The following is a 20,337-nucleotide window of genomic DNA, read 5'->3' as shown; positions in this document are numbered from 1 at the left end:
AAGGAGAGGATGTTCAAAAATGGCGTTTATTTAAAAAAAGAAAACCCACCATGCTGACTTCTGCCTCGTTAACACAAAAGTTGTAGATAGAAAATGGCGTTGGACATTGACACAAAGCGTCCGATAAAATAAATAAATACAATATCCACCTAATTCCTCCTCCAAAAAAAAAAAATCTCTCTTAAAACAGAAACAGAGGGATACCATCCCACAGCTATACACCAGGCTCTGTCACATCAGGGAGTTAACATCAGAAAACAGAAAGTCAGAAGAAGAACTTTTGACAAATTTAGCTTAAACTTCATACAGACATTCACACCTCAGGAACACAACATGGAGTCACCCTGCTTGTCAAAGCACAGACAGGCTTACCGACGGACACCGGTGGGTAAATTTACTGTTAAGAGCATTTTCTGTAGCTTCAAAGTGGTGTCACATAATAATTAATAACATGCACAGATCATGTCAGTAGTTTTCAACATTAGCTTTGCTTTTTTTTCACATAGGTTTTCAACAGAAACTGAAAAGCAGCCATCACTGTGGTGCTTTTCATACAATCAATGCCTTCACTGAGGTTATGATCTCTGGAAGAGTCAGGTAGAGGTGGAGGGTTAAACCCACTGTAGTAAAACACAGCTGTCGGTTCACATTTTGAGCCCTCACCAGGTTTCTAATGCTTTTCTCCTCTGAAAGTTTTTCATTTGTGTGAGAAATACTGTAACAATTGTGTTGAACATAATAGGGTTTTTTTTCTTAATAAACTGCAGCTTTGTGTTAAAGTTCACTTTAAAGGATAAGTATGACATTTTGGCAAAACACTTGCTAGCTTTCTTTCCGAGAGTTAGATGAGAGGACAATTATTCTCATGTTGCTGGAGACAGGAGGCACTTAGCTTAGCATAAAGACTGGTAGCAGGGAAGAGCAGTAAGTCTGACTCACCTCAAAGTTAAAAACATTTACCAACATCTCTAAAAGTCACCTATTAACATTTAACTTGTATAGAATTGACAATTTGCTGTTTTAGAATAAGTTATGTGCTTTAACGTCTTCTTGACAAACATCAGTTTATCCAGCAGTTTACAGGTGAAGCACATAGCTCCCCTTGAACCACAAACTACTATTTTTACATTTCTGTCTGTGTACAAATTAAACAAAGAGATAAAAAATGTTTATTACTGAACGTTAAAGGTGTTGATAGACATACTGACCTTCAGACAGAATCAGGCTAGATGTTTCCCCCTGTTTGTGTGCTTATGCTAAGCTAAGCTAATCTAGCTTCATATTTAATGTGAAGACATCTACTTCTCAGCTACCATATTTACCAAAATATTGAACTTTTCCTTCCCAGCAAGTTTTCTGTGGTTTTAAAATCATAAAAAAGGGTTCAAAATTAGAAATTTTACTGTGACTGTGGGACAAAAAGTGTGAATACTGAGTTTCAGAGTTGGCCTTTTTCACAATGCAAAATTTTCATTGGAAATCTGCTATGTATGGAAATCTGTGGTAAAAAAAATACCTTCAAGGCAAATACATAATTACTCTAAAGCTGCAATGATTAGTCTTTTAATTTATCTAAAGAAAACTAATCAGTAACTATTTTGGTAAAATTTCAAGCAACACTGACAAAAATTTGAATCTTAAATTTTCTCAAATGTGAGAATTTGCTGCTTTTCTTGGTCCTAACTTAAACATTTTGGGGGTTGGACTGTTGCTTGGGCTGTTTTCTGATGTTTTATGGACCAAATGATTAATCAGTAACTCAAAAAAGACCTAAATAACTAAAACTACTCTTGAAATGATGGGATTCAATTTAAAAATATCCCTGAAAAGAAATGCTAACTTTTATCTTCCAGAGAGCACATTTCAAACAGCGCCATCCACAGAAAAAAAACAACAAAATCAACATGTAAAAGGAAATGTTCGACACACAAATCTCCATCCAACACACCAGTGCTTAAACGAGGCAGCAGATGCTTAGTTCCTTGTTTAGCTACCGCTAATGCAGTTAAACATAACAGCAAACCGGCTGCTTATCCCAGAGCTGTAACAGATTACACAAACAAACATAAAAGTTCCCTTCCCACGGGCCGGAGAACATAGAAAAACTTCAAAATGCAAAGAAATGATAAAACATAACTTGTGTTTTTATCCTGGAAATGCTGGTGTGAGGTAATGCGACGGCGTGTGTGCGCACCAAATCTGGACCTAATGTGCTTAATTAACACCAAGCATAGTGTCTGGATTCTTTTACACTGAAGGAGTCATAACAAAGCAGTCCCATTTAAAAGCTTAAGGGCTGTTAGTGACTGACCAGGCGTTGTTTATAAGTAGCCCAGGTCTTACTGTAGCTTGGCTGCTGTCCTCAAGCTAATCCTACGCTAGCTGGCTACAGGCTACTACAGGCTTTTCATGCTTTCTTGACCTGACGAGGCGAGCCAAACCCAGACATACGGTGAGGTAAGAGCTATCAGATACTAAATAACATGGTGAATAAGCAGCCTGCATCCAGTTGGCACCTGGGAAATCGCAGAGTCACTTGAATTTGATCTCTGCGGTGGCGGTCAGGGTGTTCGAATGAATCCTCTGAAGTTGAGAGAGGAAACAAGCATACAAACTACCTCCTTATTTTATGTGATGAGAAACACAAAGAACAATCCCAAAGCTGGAAAGACAACTGATTTAAATCACATTTACACATTTAAAATGGTTTGAAGGGTGTGTATGGTTAGTGGCAGTAACAGCCCAGTTCTTTCACACACAGACTGATCTTCTAGACTTGTTTGCCAAGTTTCACGGCTTAGTGATTTGAGCTTTACATTAGCGAAAAGCTGACAACAACATCTGCACTCTATCAGCTGAATTTTTACCCTTTGATGTGACAACAGTTTCAGTTCAACTGAAATGAAAATGGAGCTTTGATCATAAGAGGAGGTGAAATCTGAGCTCACACTGTGCAGATGTTCCATCGGTTTTCTGCTGATTTACTCTCAACTCAGTGGACACACACACCCATCTGCGCTCTTCATATAGAAAAAGCTTCTTCACAGGATTCTCAGAGTAACTGGAAAAAAGGGGGCAAGACAACCTTGACCCTGTCCTTTTGGTCAGATTAAATCTTAGACATTCAATTGGATTTTTTTTTAACATATTTTCACAGATAACACAAACAGTTGTTCACCATTGCCTGGGTTACAACGCTCAAAAGGAAAGCACACACAGATGGAGAAAACTCACAAACACAGAGGTCAGAGAGCAAAATTAGGAAAATCCAACTGAAAGTCAGCATTCTCCTTCCCACTAGTGTCATTTCAGTATGATGCAGGCCGTAAAAAAAAAAAGAAACGAAAAACAAAGTATTGCACTGGTTTGGTGTGAGTCTATTGATGGGCGGTCATCATATAAATAACAACAACAAGAACCAAACAGTAATACCATAATAATAATGCTAATAAAAACAGTTCAGACTAAGGTCTCCCACTCCCACCTCTGCCGTTTTACCACTGCTGCCAACTGAAGTCGTCGTTGGATCCGAAGACGAGGAAGAAGCCCAGGATGGTCCCGAAGATGACTACGTTACCCGTTAGCACGAGCGCACACGCCCCCCAGGCAATCTGTAAACCAACACATTAATGATTAATTTGTTCATGAATGATATTTAGGACAAGCTCTGGTGGTGTCAACAACAACGGTTAACAGAATCCTGCCTACACTTGTATATTGAGGACAAGGCAGCTGAATAGGACGTGAACAGCAGCCACCAGTGATACATTCATAGTGTCCTGGGCTGCAGCTGGAGCATCTGACCTGTCTTTGACTCTTGTCTTTTACAATTTTCACTTTTTTTTTTCTTCTCTAAATGGCGCCCCATTTCAAATGACCACATACTTGCCCCATTACAAACAATCATAGAATCTGCTGCTGGACTCTTGACTGTCTTTACATCAAGAACTAAACCTGCTGAGGAAGCAGCGTTAAGGCTTTGGCTCAGAAATCTTAAAATACATAAGTTACTATACTTCTTTTATATTCTCTCTTTTTTTTATTTTATTCCGTTATTGATGACACAACATAACACAAAAATAATAATAATTATTATTATAATAATTTATATGGTATCCTGGCAATGTAATAGTGATATATCTTACAAGAAAAATATGATAATATAAAATAATGTGAAATAATATGATAATAGTGTAGTGATATTATGACAATATAATATGTATTATTTATATATTTTTATAATATAATAATTCTTGTTGATGTTATCTTGATTTAAAAACACAGAGAAATATTGTATTTGTTAAAGGATATTTTTGAAAAGTTGATTGTTTACAGTCATTTACATTTATCTTGTTATATAATTTCATTGTGCACTAGAGGTAAATGTTGCAGTTTGTAAAAATGGTAATGTTGTTTTCTGTGATTATTATGTATGATGACTGCACTGTAGAAGAGGGAAACCAGAAAAAAGCTCACACTCCTGACTACTGAGGGAAGAAAAGACAGCCTAAGACATCTGGAGGAGAGCTGTGTAACGCGTTTTAATTTTGATACTAGAATTCACTAAATTTCTGGTTTAAAAACAGAATGTTGAAGTGAGTCAGAGCATGAGTAGAGAAAGCGAACAAATGCTGTGCCTGACCACAATACTGAAAGTGAAACCCACATTTGTTTCACAAGTGGAACCAACACTTGATATTCACAGTATCATGAAAAGTGACAGATTATAATGTGATGTGTTTTTTATGTTGTGAAAAGTGAATTCTTTCAAAATGTGTGATAATAATAATGGCCAGAACTTACTTCCTAGTATTCCATGAAGTATAGTTTACTTTAAAAAATCATTGTTGTTTTTATTGTAACTTAAGGTACATTATTCTCTTCTTTTTTGCTTGCAACCCTTCAAAGTAAAACTAAGTCTCCTCGCCTCTACCCCAGTCTTGAGATCTCTAAGATTGTTTCATTGAAATAGTTTTGGATAAAAATTGGACAAAAGTCAGAAAAATAAACATAATTTTTGAAACAGCAGTATTTTTTTTTTCATGCAAATGACCTTGCAACCTCTCAGATTTATCTTGCAACAAGTTAGAGGGTCCTGACCCTCAGTTTGGAACCACTGCTTTACAACAGCACAAAAGCTAAACTACTGTAACTTACAACTTCAGCTCTTGCGAAGACGATGGGCAGGCCGAAGGCCGAAATGACGATGCCCGTTGTGAGGAAGATGGCCAGCTCTTTGCAGGCATTACTGGCCGAGTCTGTGTCGTCGACCACCCTCCGAGAGATGCAGTAAGGGATGGGAGAGAGGATGTAGAAGAAGAGGAGGAACAAAGGCCAGTATTTGCTGCAGAGACATTAAAAAAAACACATTGTTGTGTTAAAAGTGTACTGAAGGATGAAGGAATAAAACACTGTTTGTTAGGTGCGGACAAGGCTGTATTACAAACATGTTACACATTAGCTACGATAAGCTAAGACTTGTTGATAATATCAGTCAGGCTCCACTAATAATCATGTATTGCTTTTCTAACTGCCTTCCTCCCCTACATTCTGCTGGTCTGAGGCTGTCATTTAGTATCCAGATAATGGCTGAGAGGAAAATGAGATTAGATTACAAGAGCCAGATCTTTCACCAGAGCTCGTCCCTGCATGCAGAGACTGAAAAACCTTGTCACAGCTGATTTGAATAAGCAAGTCAGCCGTATCCAGCTATGCTTGAGCGGTTTAATGTGTTACAAATATACAAATGCAAAGTTACCAGGCTTTCTTTTTTTCTGAAAGCTTAAGAGATGTGTTTGAATTCCGTCCATCGAAATGATGATGATAAATGTTGAGTTACATTTTACACATCAAAACAAACTTAAATTTCAATTTCATCCTTTCATCTCTCCTTCTGTTCTACTGTGCTCTCTCTCTCTCGCTTTCTCTCTGTCCCCCCTACCCCTGACACTGTTGGAGGTTCTGACAAATTCAACATCAATCAACCTGTGTTTTTACTTATTTTCTTGATTTTTTTTTTTTTATTTCAACAAATTATCTTGGCCTTGCATTTTTTTTGATAAAGTCCCTATTTGGGTAAAAAAAGAAATATTTGGTTTTACTGTTACTTCACTGTAATGTTTGAGCTTCATCCTGCAGAGTGATAAACAATGAAGTAGCTTTCACAGTTATCTGCAGAAGTGGGAAAGTCACATTGTGACACATTGTGATGTGGAAACTTGAAACCTCCAGTGCATGTACACAAAAAATTGACTTTTCAGTGAAGTAGCAGACATCTTGTGTCCAACATATTTCCATATTCATAGATTCTGGATTCCTGTCATAAAATGTTATTTGAAACAGATTATTTTTATGTGTATGAGAGGATCTTTTAGAGGAGACTGTCCACCAGTCCAGTCATGCATTTAAAGCTCTAAACCTGTGATGGGATCACCCAAGGTTTACCTTCGTGCCATGTGTGAACAGTGTCCTTCACGCACACACACGCACACACACTGACAAGCTCATGTGGTGCGTGATGGTGGTACTTACTCATACACAGGGAGAGCACATCCTAGCATGAGGAACATGAGGCCAATGGCCCCTCCAAAGGACAGGCTGATGAGAGCTGTAAGACAGACGGGGGGGGGGGGGGGATCAGCATGCATAAAGCCAGACACCCTCTCTCTGATACTGAGCATGTGTGGCCCCCAGACCCTAACCGATCTCATCGCAGCAGCAGGGCCCCTGGCTACAGTGGCTATCATGTGATGAATCAGCTGATTTCACGTGTAACAGCTTCATTAGCAGTGTAAGCCGCGCTATTAGTGCTTCATGTTAAACTCTGGAAGCAATACAGTGCGTGTGGTTGTTTGTTAACAGCAATTTAATCCACTTGCAACAAGCACAGCATCTCAATCAGCGACTGAAGTTAAGGTGCAGCTAGCGTTAGCATTATAAGGGTAACTACTACGTTATTACACTACTAAAAAGAAATGCCATTAAATACGGTTTAATAATCCAGCATTACACGTTGATTAGCTAATAATAATATACATTTAATTGAGTTGATAAAGCATCTTGTCATAAGAGTGCAGGTTAATCAGCTAGCTAATGCTAACGACTGTATTGGCCCTGCGGCTGTCTACTTCTACCGTTAGCTCCCTGGACATGGAAAACGCGTTCATCTGTCTTCGGGATATTTCAACGCAGTTACACGAGCTGAGCCTGAATTTAGAGGCTTTTCTAAAGGAAACAAAAAGTGGAAATTGCCAACCTTTAATACCGGCCATTTCTCCTGGACAAAAGCTCGACACACAGCCGTGGTGAATGACAACAGTGCCCCCTCCCCGGCTCAGAGTCCGAGTCCAAAACCACCAACAGCCGCGCTGCCTTCACGTACTACCACAAAACCGGAATCACGAGCTTTCCGTGTAGAAACAGCCTAATCAAAAAGGTGTAAGGGTGAATTATTTTGTATTTAGTGGTCTGTGGGGGAAAATGCACCCAACACTTTTATTCTTGTAAAAGTAGTATTACCACAAATACATTCACATCTCCATCTAAACGATTCAACAAAAAAAAAACTCTACTCAAACTTTAAAATGTTTAGCTTATTTAGGAAATTTTCAAATGTCTTCAGTTTTGTTTTTTTCACATATTTCATACTTTCCAGAATATTCAAGGTTTTTCTTACATTTTTCCCCCATTTTTCCCCTGAATTAATGGAATGTTCAAAATCAATTTTCCACAACTTTTCATTCATTTTCATAAAAAAATCATAAATCATACAGTGGGCTTGAAGTGTTGCAAACATTGCTCAGTGTCTTCTCAAAGTTTCTCAACTTCCCTCATTTCCCAATCTCAATGGAGGATCTACATGAAGGGACTAAACACAAAGCATTTTTCCTGTTGTTTCCCACTGTTATACATTAAAATGTCACCATATACATATCACTTCATTTTTTTAATCACAATAGTGGCAGATCACGAAGTATCTGTATTTGACACTTCAGTCACTGCAAGCGACCATCCTGCTTCATGTTTCCCTGCAGGCAGGTCTCTCAACCTGCAGGTGGACTGTAACTCCATCGTCTGGTGACGTTAGTTCTTGTTCTGCTCAGGTGGAGAACTAGTAGCCTACACCAAGCTCGCTGAGCTGCAGAGCAGAGCAAGGCCATCACCAGCTGCATCACCATCACCAGCTGAAGTCCAAAATGGTGGTGTTTCCAGAGACCTGCCTGCAGGCAGGGAAACAAGACAAAAACCCAAACATAACTTTTGTGTATTTCATAGGGATGCCAGAATCCACCTCAGGCCAGCACCAAACCTTATGGTCCCCCACAACCAGCAAGTCTTTTTTTTTCAAATATAAATCTCTTTTGTATTTGCACAAACTTGAATTTGTAAACTTGTAACTTGTGAAATTTGTAAATCAACCTTTGAAGTTTGCAATGGTTGATTTACAGTGATTTACAATAAATACAAACTGGAATTATTCATAAATATTACTTTACAAGATGAAAATAATTTTGACCCTAATTTGAGTCTGGATTAAGTTGGGGGATAAGTCAGGGGATAAATTGTTGTTTAACACTGGGCCTGTCATTTCTTAATGGCATTTCAGACAGTGGACATTTTGATATCTTTTCATAGCCTCTCCTGCTTTGTAGGCATCAGTTATCTTCATTCTCTGATCCTCAGTCAATGGCTTAGATAAGTCAATGGTTATTTAGTTCAAAGAATAAGAGCCTCAAGCTTTCAGGGCACCCACTGAGGCTAAAGTGTATGGGGCCCAGATTTCTGTTCTAGGTCCCTGGCATTCAGTAATTGGAGCTGCCTGCTACGCTTTTTTAAATAGGGCTGTGAAGGCATCGTTTGTCTGCGTCACTGCTGAATTAAAAAAAAAAATCCAAAATATTGAATTTGTATTAACTTTGAAACAAAGTCGTAGATAGTAACCGATCTTCAGTTCGTGTATTTTAATTGTGTTTAAAATGTAACCGCGTTGACCCGGATGTGTACACCCTCTTCTTCCGCAAGTCGAGTGGAAGCCATTCAGCCAAGATGGCGAGCGGGGGGGTGTCCGTGGCTTCGCTGTGGACCGAAGTGAACCGCTGCGGACAGAATGGAGACTACACAAGAGCCCTGAAAGCTCTGACAAAAAGTAGGAAACTGTGTGTTAACGTTACTCTCAAATAGAGCCGGAGCTGAGGTCAAAGAGCAGGCGGCCGGTGCCTTCTTGGGGCTCCGGTTAGCTGGGTCCACGGGGCCAGCTGTTAGCCTGTGGCTAAGCTAGCGGCCGTTATACGGTTGTTTGCCAGATGCCACAAGCATCAACTAAGCTTTGTATACCCAACTACTGCGCATAACCGTGTTTATAAGGGATTGTAGCTACAAATAAATTTGGTTTCCCTGTGTTTCACGTTATTTAAATAAATGATATTTTGCCTTAGAAAGGGGCCGTCCTCCCCTGAAAACTGACGTGTCCCTAGCCCGACAGCTAACTTCTCATGTTTGGCAGATGATCAGCTTTCAGCCAGCTGTTACCAAACTTGTAAAAACGCTTATACGTCTCTTTATTATCATTTTTAGACAGTTAAATCACTGTGTGGGTCTCATATTGCCGTTAATCTGTCGACAGAAGTTGGAGACTTGAAGGAAACTTAAATGTCAATACTGTGCAACCGATTCTTCGCATTTCTGCACCACTGATTGAAAAGGAGTCAAACCGGCTAGTTAAAGCCTTAATACGGGTTAACGGCCACTTTCAGATTTATGTAACCTTAAATCTACCTTTGGGAAATAAGAACTTCACTGTTATTACTTTTCCCCATGTAGACCACATCAGACCAGGTCCAGATCCAAAACCACTATATTTCAGTTTGTCATATCTAGCCCACATTGACCAAGGAAGGCTAAAGATTGTTTAAACTTGGTTTCAGATTTGTGAAACCTTCTATCCATTTGTGAAAACACAAAAAGGATAATTTCACAACTTTTTTTGTCCATCTAGACCTCTTCAGACCAGATCTAGATCACTATGCCTAGATTTGGGAAATCTGGACTAGATTAGCACATGAAGTGTAAAAACTGTTGTAAACACAGTCTCAGGTTTGTGAAACTTTGATTCTATTGGTAATATCTCAATGTGTCCTTATGCCACTTGAAATTAGTCTCCATTTAATTTTTGATTCCTATTTTAAAAAAATCTTTTCTCAAACTCAAAAAGTTAGGTTTGAAATTAGATTTAATTTTGTTTACTTACGACTTATTCACAAAAAGACACATTGTCGTGGCAATACTGTAAAGCAGGGAAATTGGCTTTTTTGCTCTCATGAATTAAATAAAGGTTTTAAAAATCTGAAAACTAGGATGTCTTAACACCATTTCACAACAGTAAGTAGTGCAAAAAACAGAATTGCTAACTTAAGTTGCCTCTTTACTGCTGAACTGGAAGCAAACTTCAGTGTGTGTGTGTTTTTTCTTCTGTTCCAGTTTTGCATGAAAACAGAGATGATGTGACGGCCCTTCACTGTAAAATTGTTTGCCTAGTGCAGAACGGCAGCTTCAAAGAGGCTCTGAATGTTATGAACACCCATTCAAAGGTGCTCGGCAGGTAAACAACACATTGTTATTAATATTTTTTTTTTTTTACATTAACTTCTACCTGTGCTGTCTGATCAATGTGTATGGTTCATATCACTGGAGCTGAAGCAAACAGCAGACTCATGGAGTGTCAGAAAATTATTTCAGCTGCTAGTTTGATAATTGAATAATTTCAGTTATGTAATCAAGCAAAAAAGTGAAAGATGTCTGATTCTCGCTTCCAGAATGTGAGGATTTGCTTATTGATTTATGCCATTATAAGTGAATTTTTTTGAACTATTGAGCAGATAACACAAGGCGTCACCTGACTTTTTAAAATTTCCTTTCGACATTTCATTGACTCGCTGATTAATCAAGTTCAAGTTTATTTTTATTATTCTTGAGCAACTGCAAAGATACAGCTGTGATAACATAAGTGTAGCTAACACTAAACAAAACTGTATTGAATTTTATTATTATGATAACAGTCTTGTTGTAAAATTTAAATCTAACCGGAAACATGTGAAATATATACTTTGAGTGACCATGAAGTCCTTTATAGACCAGAGGCAAAATCACTAAGTCAATGCTGTAATGAGGAGGAAGGTAGTAGTAAAATCAGAGTGATATGATCAAATGATTAAATATTATGATATTTGACACTGTTATTAATACTTAAACAGTATCATATAAAACTGTTGTCATGCTTGTTTCAAGCTTTGCACATTTGCTTTACATTTCGTGGTTGACACTATCTCCCCATTGAAATGACTTTTATTTTCTCTTTTCCGTTAGTGAGGTTGTGTTTGAGAAGGCATACTGTGAGTACCGGCTGAACAGAGTGGAAAGTTCCCTGAAGACCATTGAAGGTGCCCCTGAGCAAACAGACAAGCTGAAGGAGCTCTATGGTCAAGTGGTGAGATTCTTTGGTTGAGACTGTTAAGGTGGATGGACAGTGATCCTGCTTACCTCAATGTTGAAGATGTAGAAAGCGCTAAATCTCCACACTCACTACAATGAACTTTCTAATCATTGAAGCCTGTGTTGTTTAGTTCCCATTGTGCTGACAAAGCAGAGATCTCTGCTGACTGGATTTGCCTTTTTCTAGTTGTACAGACTGGAGCGCTACAGTGAGTGCAAGTCCGTCTACACGGACCTGATCAGGAACTCTCAGGATGAGTATGAGGAGGAGAGGAAGACCAACCTGGCTGCTGTGGTGGCTGCAATGAGTCAGTGGGAAAACGCCCCCATGGTAAACACTCTTCTACTAATTTACAATTTCATTTTGGCTTTTTTGCTGACACTGTTGAGTAGTTTTTTTAATATTCACATCTGTTTTAAAACTTAGCAAGGTCAAAGTATAAATTTATCTCACAACTGTACATTATTTTAAGATGGTTTTCTTTCCTTACTGCAGGAAGATCTTGGTCTTCCTGAGTCGACGTATGAGCTGTGTTACAACACTGCCTGCGCTCTGATTGGCCAAGGACAGCTGACAGAAGCCTTTAATAAATTACGACAAGCAGAGGGTCAGTCCTGGTCCTTCTACCTTTCCTGTCAAGTAATTTTGTCCTTTTGTGATTTGGTATTAACTGATTGTTTTCTTCTTCAGAGTTTTGCAGAGTCTCTCTGGCAGATGATTCTGTAAGTCTTTGTTTGTTGTTCAAAACATTTAAGCATCATGTATCAAGTCACATCCATTTTCAAGGAGATCGACCACTAAAATACACTTTGTCTAGAGTTGTTTAGAGTATGAGCTCTAATTCTAAGTCTGGAAATTGAATTTTCCATTATGTTGGACTAGATAAGCTTGGGAAAAGTCCCAAACACTTACGGAAGACATTAATGTTGTTGTCAATAATCCGTTTTGTCTTGAGAGTGAAACTGTAAGTAACTCCTGTAGAGCATCAACCACAATCTGATTTCCAGGAAGAGTTTGGTCTCGATACAGATTTAGGTTTAGAAAATGATATTTATTGGTCTGATTGCAAGGAAGAAGGTGGATGTTACAAATTGATCAAAGAGTTAAAATGTAGAGAAGTGTAGATTTAGAATAACGAGATTGCATTCTTTACTTCTCAGATGTATTCTCCCTAGTTCCTGTCTCTTAACTTTCCCCAGAATAATCACTGTCATCGCTGCTTTGTTCCCTTGCAGGACGTAACTGAAGAGGACATCGAGTCAGAGCTGGCTGTCATCCATTCTCAGATGGCGTACGTCATGCAGTTACAAGGTCGGACAGATGAGGCACTGCAGCTCTATAACCAGGTCATCAAGCTCAAGTAAGTTCAGGGTCTGTCACATCCAATTTAGTCCCAAAACAGATGATGGGAATATAAATGAAGAGAACATAACTCAGGTTGAAAGGACGTTGTCATATTACAGTTTGAACTTGTGTGGTGATGGCACTTGTACATTTGTGCAAGATGCAAAGGGGCTGGTTTCAACAGGCATTTAAAAGGCCATAAATAAATATTTAAGTAATTGTTTGATTTACTTTCAGGCCATCAGATGTGGGGCTGCTTGCTGTGACTGCCAACAATATCATCACAATAAACAAGGTGGGCAGAAGGCGAGCTTGCCATGTTTAATTAATTAATTCTTAAGTCTTTGCCACATCACGAAGCCCATAAAACTGGATTCCAACTGGAGCAATAGATGTTTTCATTAACACTCTGTGCGTTCCCTCAGGACCAAAACGTGTTTGACTCCAAGAAAAAGGTGAAACTCACGAATGCTGAAGGCGTTGAATACAAGCTGGCGAAAAAGCAGCTGCAGGCCATCGAATTCAACAAAGCTCTCCTGGCTATGTACACAAATCAGGTAAAAGCTATAGCAGAAAAAAAAAACCCGCTGTGATTCAGAACAGCAGTAATGGCTGATTTTTTCCTGAATTCCATGTGTTATTTACGTTGCTGTTTGTCTTTACCAGGCTGACCAGTGCAGGAAACTCTCATCCAGTCTTCAGTCTCAGAACCCAGGTCACCCACGACCAGTCCTCATCCAGGTCGCTCAGCTGTGCAGGGAGAAGCAGCACAGCAAGGCCATAGAGCTGCTCCAGGTACAGATGACCGCTGCTGCCTGATTTGTCTTAAAAACAAAAAACTCAACCTTTTGTGATTATGTAAAAGTCCAAGGGTAAAGTAAGGCACCAACTTTACTGATGTTTTACTGTCTTTACTGACAGCTTTACTGACTATACAATAATTTGTTTTCAGGTAACATGCAAGGTTGATATTGACACTATTGTGTGTTTAATAATTTGCATTTTCAATGACCACGCTAACTGTCTGTTCCTGTGTTTTCCAGCAATTCTCAGATCAACACCCAGAGAGTGCGTCTGGCATCAAACTGACAATGGCACAACTCTATTTAATACAAGGTACTGACTTGTTTTGACCAGGATTATGATTTGATGCGTTCAGACAGACCTCTGCTCCTTTAACCCTGGATGTCATTTGAAAATGCTCCAGCATCCTGTAGTAAAAATATGACTATCTCTGTCAAATGAAAGCATATTTTATTGTTAAACCTTGGAATTTTTTTGTGAATCATCTTCACATAATCATTGCAACTTCTAATGGAAGAATATGATGTTTTCAATTAGTGTCTTGTGATTTAATTTTGATAATCTAAGTTACACTATGGGCCAGCGGCTGTTTTTGTGCTTTAACACTGTGTGTGAGGAACTTCAATGATGAAGAGCTTTGTTGTTTTGGTTGTCAGGTCACGTAACAAAAGCCTGTGATGTCCTGAGGTCCATTGAAGAGTTCAAGCACAAATCAGGGATGGTAAGTCTGAAAAGACAACAATGTTTTACTGGAGTTTTCCACAAGTGATTTTTGAGCAGTGTTGTCTCTTTCCATGGTGGTTGGTTATTTCTTGCTTAGGTTGTGTCACCTGACCTCATCAGCTCTTGTCAGTGTTATACTCTAATAACTGTGTAAACACCCTGATTGTAGCTTCAGTCATTTCTCGTTCCATCCAACTCATCTCTGCCTTTGACTCCTCAGGTCTCAGCTCTGGTAACAATGTACTCCCACGAAGAAGACATCGACGGCGCTATTGATGTTTTCAAACAAGCTATTGGGCACTACCAGTCTGAACAGGTTGGTGTCCAGTGTTGTGTTTTTTTATTTTATAGCAGATTGAACATGTGCAGCTGGACATCATAGGGTAGTAATCAGTCTTTGTAATCTCTTTACATAGAGCTGGTAGAGATGATAAACTGCTCTGTGGCTGATATATGTGGCACAACAGTAATTATTTGTATGTCCAAGTAAAGAATGCGGGCGTACACACCCTGGTAGTTGTTTCCTGAGAGAAAATCATTAAATTCAGAGTGTCTGCAGGTCTCGAATAGTCTGAAAGTATTAAATTCAATTAATTAAAAAACAAAAAGCCTTAGAATATATTAAAGTCTTAAACTGACATTTACAAAAGCTTTAAATATTGATGACTTGAATGATGACTTTTATCGTCATCCTCATCATTCAATTTATTGAAAAGCAACTGGTTAGCTAACATCAGCCATGATAGCCACTTACAGAATCTTATTAAAAAAAACATCCAGGGAGGAAACCAGTATGTTAATGACAAGCTATGTTGACAAATGCAGTGCAGAACAGAGATGGCAACATATTTTTAAAGATAAATATTGAAGATGTTCCTGGTGTTTTCTTCTCCACAGCCCGGATCTGCTGCACACTTGGCTCTTGTACGAGAAGCTGCTAATTTCAAACTGAAGTACGGACGGAAAAAAGAAGCCATTAGTGATCTGGAGCAGCTGTGGAAGTGAGTTTACAGTCCTCCAGTTCAATATGTGAGGAATATCTGGGGAAAAAAAACAACTCATGTTTATCTATCTGACTCTGCTTTTTGTTTAGTCATCTTGCCAGCATGATGTCAAGTAGCTCAGACATTTATGAAGTTCTCAAATGGCTTGATATCACAACAAGTTTATGCAGTTTCTTCCTTTGCAACAATGACATTTCATTTTCTAAACCTTTTCTTGAAACAGGCAAAACACCAACGACATCCACACATTGGCACAACTCATCTCGGCGTACTCTCTGGTGGACACAGATAAAGCCAAATCGTATCCTTTCACCCTCTGAAATCACTGAAATGGAGGACAGCAGAGCCCAAACAGAAGTTGATTAGTCAGTTACTTGATCAACAGAAAATGAGCTATAAATGAACTACTTTTATTCTGGATTAATCATTTAAGACATTTTATAAGCAAAAAATGTCAAAAGTTCTCTGATTGCAGCTTCTCAAATGTGAGAATTTCCTGCCTCACTCTGTTCTATATAAATATCTTTGTTTGGAATTGATCGTCCGATGAAAGAAGGAATATGAAGACACTACCATCTGGGAATACATAATTAGATTTTCCATCATTTTTTGAAATTTTTTTAGTTGTTTGAGAAAATAATAATAATAATAATATCTGTTAGTTACAGCCTCAGAAGACCAGAATCTGATCTGCTATTGACTAGTATTGGCTTGTTTTGTTTTCATTTAATTTCATATAAGCCACAAACTCATGTAGGGACAACAGTGCTGCATTTATAATACGTATAATGCCAATGCTGAAATGGTTCCTTAGCATTTCCTCCCCAGCCTCAGCAAGCACCTACCATCTGCAGACACCATGTCTTTCAACGTGGACGTGGACGAGCTGGAGAACTCCCACGGAGCCACATACGTTAGGAAAAAAGCCGCTAAAGTCACAGGAGAAAATCTTCCTAAAGAACAAGGGTAAACCCTCCTCCACACTCAGCCTGACACATCATCTTTATGATGATCTGAACATTTTCTAATTTTCCCTACACATCTTCTCTTGAAGATGCGCTGATCTGTATACTCTAGAATGAGCTTAGGTGGCCATACGTCCCCCCTGTTTGCTTATATGTCTCCATTTCCTTTACAGCCAAGGAGAGATCAAGAAGAAGAAGAAGAAAAAGAAAGGTATGTTTCTGCCTCCACTGAGAGTCAAATACTGAGTGTGGGACAGGTTGTTTTCAAAATAAGATCAATTTTAAACCAAAAAATACAGTAAAACAAAATTAAATGGTGTTGACAATACGCCACTGAGACACATGAGTCTGTTACAGCAATGAAGTTTTGACTGACACTTTAGAGAATATGCTGTAAAGTCTTTGTCTTCATTTAAAACAGGCATAATAAAATGTGCGATCCCTTATCAACATTATTGTTAGAGCTTATTTGCTCATGCACAAGATCCATTTTAGATATATGTTGGTCTTTTATCCTTTTAAGGCAATAAAGTCTTTCTTGTTTATTCTTTAAGGTCATTTAAGGACATAGTAATCGACCACAGAGCACAGACACCGGCTGACCCAAGTGCTGCTTTTCACTGATGTCACTTCATCTTCATTTCAGGCAAATTACCCAAGAACTACGACCCCAAAGCAACGCCTGACCCCGAGAGGTGGCTGCCCATGAGGGAGCGTTCCTACTACAGAGGCAAGAAGAAGGGGAAGAAGAAGGAGCAGATAGGAAAAGGAACACAGGGAGCGACGGCAGGAGCATGTGCCGAGCTGTGAGTAAACTCCACAGTCACATGTGTGTGCACATCACCTGCGAGGAGTGCTGTCTGGGTGCAATTTCCTGTAATTGAATCCTAATCAGCTCCTATAATGGAAGAAATTGTCCTCTTTGTTTCCCTGCCAATGAGTCCTCAGTGAAGCTCTCCAGCTGCTGCACAGAAGAAACAGCCAAAATAAAAATTATTGTCAGTCTCACCGGAAGGAGAAATCTGTCTGCTAGGACTCTCTGAGTTACTTCAACACCAGGCGATGTCAGATAGAACATATCAGCTTTCAAAATGTGCATTTATTAGACTTCTAACAGAATCGCATAAGGGAATAGTATTTTTTGGCACAATACATTACATATTAGGCAGCCCTGATTATATAGATATTGAGAATAGTGCTGAAACAGGTGATAAATAAATTAGTTGCTACACACAGAAGTAAAATTTACATTAAAGCTAAAATGAAACAGCAAAAATATGAAAACAATTGATGGATTTAGCTTCTTGAATGTGAATATTGTATTTAATATTGTTAGAAACTGAATATCTTTACGTTGCACTCTGTTGGTTGGACAGAGAGAAAACTGAAGACATCATCTTATCTAGAGAATAACCGTTAGTTGCAGCATCAGTTAACAGCTGAAAGTGTTTACAGGACATATTCTCTGCAGCAGTAAAACACCCAACAGGAGCTGTCAGAGAATTGTGTAAATTAAACTGAGCTTCCTTAATACTTTTAAGTCTGACAAAATCTAAAGAAAACACTATAAACAGACATGTTTATGACACAACTCTAACTACTTAAATATACTACTAACTCTAACTACTTAAATTATAATATTCAGAGAAAATATCATCTTATATTTGAGAACAATCTCTGACAGGATTTTGGTTGTGCCTCTGTTGCAGGGACGCCAGTAAGACAGCCAGTAGCCCCCCTACCTCCCCGAGACCAGGGTCTGCGTCTGGCTCATCTGCAGCCCCCAGCAGCAATGTGGTCCCCCCACGGCAGCAGAAACCCGCAGCCTCAGGGGCTACTCGCAAGAAGGCACCACAGAAGAAGAAGAAGGGCGGGAAAGGAGGCTGGTAGTCAGAGGAGCCACAGGATCCACCGACATCTGTGTGGCTGAGAAATCTCCAAGAAATCAAACTCTCTTTTTTTCCAAGGTTAATTTTAGTTTTGTTGTGGCCATTCATTTAAACACGTGAAACCAAAATCTCCCCTTTGTGCTAGAATTTTTAAAGGGCAGTTCCACTAAAATTAACTTTGTTGCTCTTCAAAAGCAGATGTTTTCTTGAGTGGTAGTGCTTTATTTTGGTTTCAGTTGTGGCTTTTGAAATGAGAGTTAAACAAACAAAGGAAAACTTTATCAAAAGAGTCACTTAACTGTTTATTTTTTAAAAAATGCTGAAAAAAATGCTTTTCTGTGCAATTGCTTGGTGTTTGGAGATCAAATTAAATTTTATTTATACTGTATAGCCCAATAACACTATTCACTCATGCTTCACAGGGCTTAACAATCTGTGCAGCATTACAGCACCGTCTGTCTTTAGTTACTCAAACCAGACAGGGAAAAACTCCCCTGCTGCTGGCTCTGTGAGACCCAGTTTTCCTGATGCATCAAGAAACTCTGACACATGTTTGTAGCGCCTCCAGCTGTGCACGAAACTCCACGAGAGCACCATCCTGTGTGGATGTTTGTGCAGCCTCCACCCGTCTGATCAGCCCCTCCTAGTCTCGGTTCTTCTCCAGAGCTGTCCTCTCAGCTCCTCCTGATTCCCAATCATCTCCACATTTTCCTGCAGGTTCATCTTGAGCTGGTTTCCCTCTCTGCAGTCACTGATGTAACTGCAGAGAGCAGCTTCTCCGTCTCCTCTGCAGAGCTCTGGAGAGCTTCTTCCTCTGCTCACACACTGAAGCTCTTCAGTCATCTGGTTCACTTTCACTGTCAATCAGCTTCTCCTCCAAATCCTGCACAATCTCATTCAGTGCTTCTACTGGTGACACTGTGCTGGGCACTCTATCCTCAGGCTGCTTCATCACTTCATCTTGAAGAGTCTGACATGAGGCCAGCTCCTGCGGCTCTGAGAGCTCCTTCTGCTTTGCGACATGCTGTCAGCTCTTAATTCAGATTGGCCACCGTCCTCTCAAGTTCCACACAGCCTAATTTTTTTGATTGCACAGAAAGTGTCACCTTATATATGCAGTGTGTACAACGAGCCACTTTGTTGAACCATTACATTTTTATTTAGTAATAAAAGTGAAGTTATTGTCATTTTTGGACTGAAGTCATCTTGATACTGCGGAGTCGCTACTGTAAAAACCACACATTAGTTTAAGGACATTTTAGGAAAACAGCTGCTTTTGCAAAGTAACTTTAAGTTCAATTTTTAGAGAATTGTCTTTAATAATTTCCCGGGTCTCAATATTTGAATGCCTGCATCATATTTCTTTAAATTGTCCCTTTACTTTCAGTAAGCTGACCATCAACCACTGGGCATTGGATGCAATGTTAAAGAATATTTATTTTGAATCCCTGTGTTGGTCTAAATTCAAGCAAAAGAATTTTAATTCTTGAGTTTCATTATGTCAGATGCATGTTTTAAGAAATGAGAAAGAGAGAGACTATTTTGGCCAAACATATGTTCCATTTTGTTAAGTCTTAATAAAACTCTTGTCAACAGCGACTCAAGACTCCTGTGTTGCATGTAATATTTGTTCAATTATGTTGATGTTGCATTTGTTATCAGTATCATGCCCAACACTCCACAGCCAATGCTCTTCACCATTTTGGGTCTGCGGAGAGAATTAAAGCACATGAATGAGTTTGATCATTGGTTTGTATAGTTTGAACAGAAATTCATCCACTTGTTAGGATAAAACAGGTGGACTAGTGCTCCTCTACTGACAGGATACAGTAGGTTTTCACATGTAAATCTTTGATGGGACAATATTCCTCTGTGAAACCCCAGGAGTTTTTTTTAAATAAACCTTTCTGAATATGGCCTTCAAAATAAAACCAGGGAAATATAATTCTGAAATAAAATCAATAATGTATTATAATGGGTGAAATTTATGGTCTGCCCTCATCAGCTGATTAGCTGATTATTATTATAGTTATGTGCAGCATGTATAACAGTTTGCAGTCTTCACTTTCTGCACGAATGAATCTGTGCTTTCATTTCATTGGTTTAACGTTTATATAAAT

The 20,337-nt window shown here is 38.9% G+C and overlaps 2 protein-coding genes across 2 annotated transcripts; one reads left to right on the top strand and one right to left on the bottom strand.

Annotated features, from left to right (window-relative positions):
• Window positions 1–12: 12 nt before the first annotated feature.
• On the bottom strand, window positions 13–7,395 carry LOC139605786 (leptin receptor overlapping transcript-like 1). Its single transcript, XM_071457567.1, has 4 exons — window positions 7,256–7,395; window positions 6,532–6,607; window positions 5,158–5,344; window positions 13–3,611 (listed from the first exon to the last, which is right to left on the bottom strand). Exons 1-4 carry the CDS (start codon window positions 7,269–7,271, stop codon window positions 3,495–3,497), a joined length of 396 nt encoding a protein of 131 aa, XP_071313668.1. The 5' UTR covers window positions 7,272–7,395; the 3' UTR covers window positions 13–3,494.
• Window positions 7,396–8,986: 1,591 nt separating this feature from the next.
• Window positions 8,987–19,816, top strand: srp72 (signal recognition particle 72). The gene is made up of 19 exons (XM_071457104.1): window positions 8,987–9,145; window positions 10,477–10,597; window positions 11,362–11,482; window positions 11,675–11,818; window positions 11,984–12,095; window positions 12,179–12,210; window positions 12,724–12,848; window positions 13,070–13,127; window positions 13,258–13,389; window positions 13,499–13,627; window positions 13,876–13,948; window positions 14,293–14,357; window positions 14,580–14,675; window positions 15,257–15,360; window positions 15,587–15,664; window positions 16,192–16,329; window positions 16,502–16,539; window positions 16,975–17,134; window positions 18,038–19,816. The coding sequence occupies exons 1-19, from the start codon at window positions 9,046–9,048 to the stop codon at window positions 18,216–18,218; spliced, it is 2,007 nt and encodes a 668-aa protein (XP_071313205.1). The 5' UTR covers window positions 8,987–9,045; the 3' UTR covers window positions 18,219–19,816.
• Window positions 19,817–20,337: the final 521 nt, after the last annotated feature.

This window comes from Trachinotus anak, unplaced genomic scaffold (assembly GCF_046630095.1).
Source record: "Trachinotus anak isolate AG129_WGS33_773 ecotype Australia unplaced genomic scaffold, CSIRO_AGI_Tana_v1 ptg000021l, whole genome shotgun sequence".
NCBI classification, from domain to species: domain Eukaryota; kingdom Metazoa; phylum Chordata; class Actinopteri; order Carangiformes; family Carangidae; genus Trachinotus; species Trachinotus anak.
This window is presented reverse-complemented; position numbering and strand designations above follow the sequence as displayed.